Here is a 4666-nt window from a genome sequence, read left to right as displayed (position 1 = left end):
AAAATTCGACTACGAAAACACGAAACAGTGCACAACTCGGTCAAAACTCAATATCTCTGAAAACAGAAATAGGATTCGGAGTCCTTACCACGAGATCTTTACTTTTCCCAACAGCGGCGTCAGACGAAAAGCACTCCGCGGCCTCCGAAACCCAACTTTTCCTCTTTTCCCTTTCTCTTTCTCTCTCCTCAAATCAGATATTTTGTTTTTAAAATGATTTTCTCTCTCCTCAAAACGAGCTGATTTCCTTATATCATTAGGCTGATCGGCCCGGCCGATCGCCAGATCGTCCCGGGACGATCAGACCAAAATCGATCGTCCTGGATGGTTCCCAGAACTGATCTCAGGACGTTATTTTGAACAGTACAGATCGGCCTGGACGATCTCAATGTCGTCCCGGACGATCCTGGGAGGAAAATCCAAGTCAGAGAGGAACAGTAAGGGAACGAGGTCTCACACTGCTCCTCCTCTTCCTCCTACCATCTCTTATGCTAGTAATCTTTCTGGACTTCCGTCAGCCAGGGATGAGTGGCCAATGTCTTTCGTCCATCCATCCAAAAAACTTTCTTTTGCGGCTTCTGAGCTTTCTGAAGGTAAAGGGCTGTGGGAACTTTCTCTTGTTGGCTACTCTTTAGGGAAACAACCTTATTATGAGAGGTTACTTGCTGCGATGAATAAAGCCTGGAAACTTAAAGGATCATTCTCGCTGCTTTCGTTGGCTGATAATTTTTTCCTTTTGAAGTTCACTTCCGTGGAGGATTTTGACATGATTTGGTCGGGTGGCCCCTGGTTTCTCTTGGGTAAGCCGTTCTTTCTTCAGAAGTGGTCGCCCAAATTCCAACCTAGGCGGGATGAAACTGCTGTGATTCCTCTTTGGATCAAAAAACTCAATTTGCCTTTAGCTCTCTGGAACCCTTCAGGTATCTCTAAGATTGCTAGCTATATTGGTATACCGTTATATGTGGATTCTTTAACTGCCAAGCGAACAAGGCTAACTTTTGCGAGGGTATGTGTACAAGTGGATAAAAACTCGTCTTTACCTGAGGATATTCCGCTGGAAATTGACGGTGAGGATTTAGTTCTTAAGGTGGTTTATGACTGGAAACCGACGAGGTGTGAGGGTTGTGGTTCCATCATACACCCCTTCGCTCTTTCCCCATCCAATCCGACTCCGAAACCATCTCTACCTCCTAAACCGACCTTCAGAGGTAGGAGTAAAAGCAGAATGCCTGGTATCAGAATTACTCGCTCTGCCTCCCATCCCGCTACTGATTCTTCTCTACCAACCACTAATACTATTTTACCTGGTTCGTCCTCTATTCCTTCCTCTTCTCCCTCTCCTATGCTCAACTCTTCTCCTTCTAAGCAACCTGTCAATCTTGTTGTTCCTGTCGTGGAACCTGTTGTTGAAATTTTACCTTCAGTTGAATCTCTTGTTCTGAATGTGGAACAAGATCTTGCTCTCCTACCTCTTGTTACTTCGACATCCAATCCTCCACTTTTAAATCTTAACCTACCCCAAGCTGAATCTTCCTCTTCGGATCAACCTTTCCCGCACTTGCTGCTGCACCCCTCACAAGTTGTTCTGGCTAACAGTTTTGCTTCTTTACCGGTGGACAATCCTGATCCTATTGAGGAAGATGTTTTAGATGAGGAAATCTCTTCCTCATCTAAAACTGAGGAGGTGATCATTAATTCTTCCACCAATCTCAAAGCTTCGTCATCCTCTTCCAAACCTTCAGGAAATTCCAATTCCCCAATCAAAAAACCAAATCCAAAAACGGCTAAGAAGGCCAAAAAATTGAGTAATCCATGTCATTGCATGCTATGGCTGCTTGGAATGTCAGGGGCTTCAATCACCCTGTCAAGGCCAAGATGTGTAAAGACCTTATTTCTTCCTTTAACCTCAAGCTTCTCTACATTCTAGAGGCCAAGATTCATCAGAATTCCTCTAATGAGTCTTGGTTTTACTCTTCCCGTGTGCTTTTTGATAATGAAAGGTGTTGTGACAATTTCTCTTGCTCTGTGCTTGGTAGAATTTGGGTTAAGTGGGACTCTTCCCAGTTAACTTTTACTCCCTCTTACATTTCCTCTCAAGTTATCCACGGTATTGTGGAAGCGGGCTCTCTTCCTCCTTTCTATATGTCTGTGGTCTACGCTGCCAATGACCTGGTGGATAGGAAAGTCCTATGGGATGATTTGCTGAGACTTTCGGCTGCTATTGAGCTCCCCTGGATTCTTTTGGGAGATTTTAACTGTTGTAGACTTCAAGAGGAAAAAGCTGGCGGGAATCCCTTAATGGTTGATAGACTGGGAGAGCTTAATAATTTCATCTTTGATGCTGGGATTCAGGATTTGCCTTCTGTTGGGTTGTTTTTTACTTGGTATAACCAAAGAATTCTTGAGCCTATTCACATTAAACTTGACCGTATGATGGTTAATTCTGCTTTTCTGGATTTGTTCCCTGCGGCTTATTATAGAGTTGAGGATCATTCGGGGTCTGACCATTCCCCCTTTATTTTATGTGCTGCCTTTGCTAAGAGAAAGCCTTCTAGATTCATGTTTAAGGCTTTCTGGACTGAAATTGATGAATTCTGGGAGGAAGTTTGTTATGCGTTTCTTGGGCATGTGGGGGCTAGTCCTATTGCCTCTTTCTATGACAGCTTGAAGCATCTTAAAAGGTCCATTAAAAGCAAAAGGTGGAACTCTTCGAATTATATCTCTAATGACATTTTGGAATTGAAGAGCCAGCAACATCAATTGTTAACCGTTATTCAAACTGATCCTTTGAACCAATCTTTGAATATTTCTCTGAAGGACACTAATAATCGTTTGGCATCTTTCCAATCTGCTTGGGTTGCTTGGATTTCCCAGAGAGCTAAGGCTTATTGGCTTTCTCATGGTGAGGACGATTTGGGCTTCCTTTATGCCAAAATTAGAGCTAGAAAAAATCGTAATACGATTTATGAGCTTTCTTCTTTGAATGGTTTGCTTTCCTCTCATGATGACCTTGCTTATGCCATTACTGCTCACTTCAGAGGGCTCTATAACTCTTCTCCCCCTTCTTTTGAGAATTCCTTTGATATTCCGGCTGGGAATACTGTGCCTCCACATTACATTTCTGATCTTATTGCTCCGGTCACTAATGAAGAAATTAAAAAGGTGGTTTTTGATGATAAACCAAATTCTGCTCCCGGACCTGATGGTTTTTCCTTTGTCTTCTACCAAAGGACTTGGCACATTATTGGTTTTAATCTTTGTAGGGCTGTAAAACATTTTTTTGATACTGGTGAAATGCCTACTGGAGCTAAAGCAACGGCTATTATTCTCATTCCTAAGGGAACTCACTCGAATGACATTTCTGACTTCAGACCCATCTCCTTATCCAATGTTTTTTACAAGATTGTTGCCAAGATCCTTGCAAATAGGATGAAACCCATTCTGCCTCTTATCATCCATGATAGCCAAGCTGGGTTTATTTATAAAAGGTGTTCCACTGATAACATTATTCTTGCCAATGAAGTCTTGAGGGAGTTTAAAGACAATCACAATTATTTTTGTGCAAAAGTGGACATCAAGAAAGCTTTTGACTCTGTCTCTCGTATCTTTTTAATTAATAGGCTTAGACAAAAAGGCTTCCCTGAGAATTTTATAAAGTGGATTAAAGGGTGCATTGTGGATGTCCATTTCTCTATTTGTCTCAACGGGGTCTTGGAAGGTTTCTTCTCTTCTTTTTCGGGATTGAGACAGGGATGTCCCCTTTCTCCACTTCTTTTTTGTATTGTCATGGATGCATTATCTTCTAGCATGGTTGTGCCAGCAAAATTTGATGGCATTTTGGCTCATAGCCTCAATATCAATCATCTTATGTATGCTGATGATTTATTAATTTTTGGTATGGCCAAGGTTGAGAATGCTATTTCTCTTAACAATATTCTGCATACTTTTGTTGTTGCATCCGGTTTGCTTATCAATCCCCTGAAAAGTTCTCTCATGTTATCCAAGAGTATTTCTACTAATAATGTCATTGGGACTACCCTTGGGATTTCTAGGGTGGATGACTTTATTACTTATCTGGGCATCCCTATTTCATCCCCCAGACTTAAATTTGCTCACTTCCAACCCCTATTGAGTAGAATTTTTACTCTACTTGCGAGTTGGAAAGTTAAATTTCTTTCTTTTGCAGGCAGACTTCAATATCTTAAGTTCACAATTGCCAACACCATTGCTTATTAGATCCGGGGGCTATCATTCCGAAAGGCTGTCAGAAAGCAATCTCTAGTATATGTTCAAAATTTCTCTTTTTTGGTAACATTTATGATAAGAAATTGCATATGATCTCTTTGAATTCTTTGGTGACTCCGAAAATTAAAGGTGATTTGGGGCTTCCTTCTTTTGATTATCTGTATCATCACTACAGGAAAAACGTCGAAATCCGGCGGTTTTTTCCGGCGGTTAGCCTATATTCACCGGCGGTTTTTTTAACTACCGGCGGCTTTACGGTGGGTTTTGTGCCGCCGGAAAAAATCGCGTAGGAAACTATCACCGGCGGTTTTTTACCGGCTGTTTATGAAGCCGGCGGTTTTTTGACGGTTCCGACCGCCGGTTTCAACCGGATTTTATGCCGGCGGTTTTCCGGCTGTGACGCCGCCGGCTATTTGACCGA

At 42.0% G+C, this 4666-nt stretch overlaps 1 protein-coding gene across 1 annotated transcript in view; it reads left to right on the top strand.

Annotated features, from left to right (window-relative positions):
- The first annotated feature begins 535 nt into the window (after positions 1 to 535).
- LOC110115845 overlaps positions 536 to 4666 on the top strand; it is a 17572-nt gene continuing 13441 nt past the window's right edge. The window contains exons 1-2 of the mRNA XM_020849231.1: positions 536 to 1805; positions 1928 to 3961. Of these exons, the coding sequence (XP_020704890.1) occupies positions 536 to 1805; positions 1928 to 3961 (3304 nt within the window). The remainder of the gene's footprint in view (positions 1806 to 1927; positions 3962 to 4666) is intronic.

This window comes from Dendrobium catenatum, unplaced genomic scaffold, assembly GCF_001605985.2.
Source record: "Dendrobium catenatum unplaced genomic scaffold, ASM160598v2 fragScaff_scaffold_315, whole genome shotgun sequence".
NCBI lineage: Eukaryota > Viridiplantae > Streptophyta > Magnoliopsida > Asparagales > Orchidaceae > Dendrobium > Dendrobium catenatum.
This window is presented reverse-complemented; position numbering and strand designations above follow the sequence as displayed.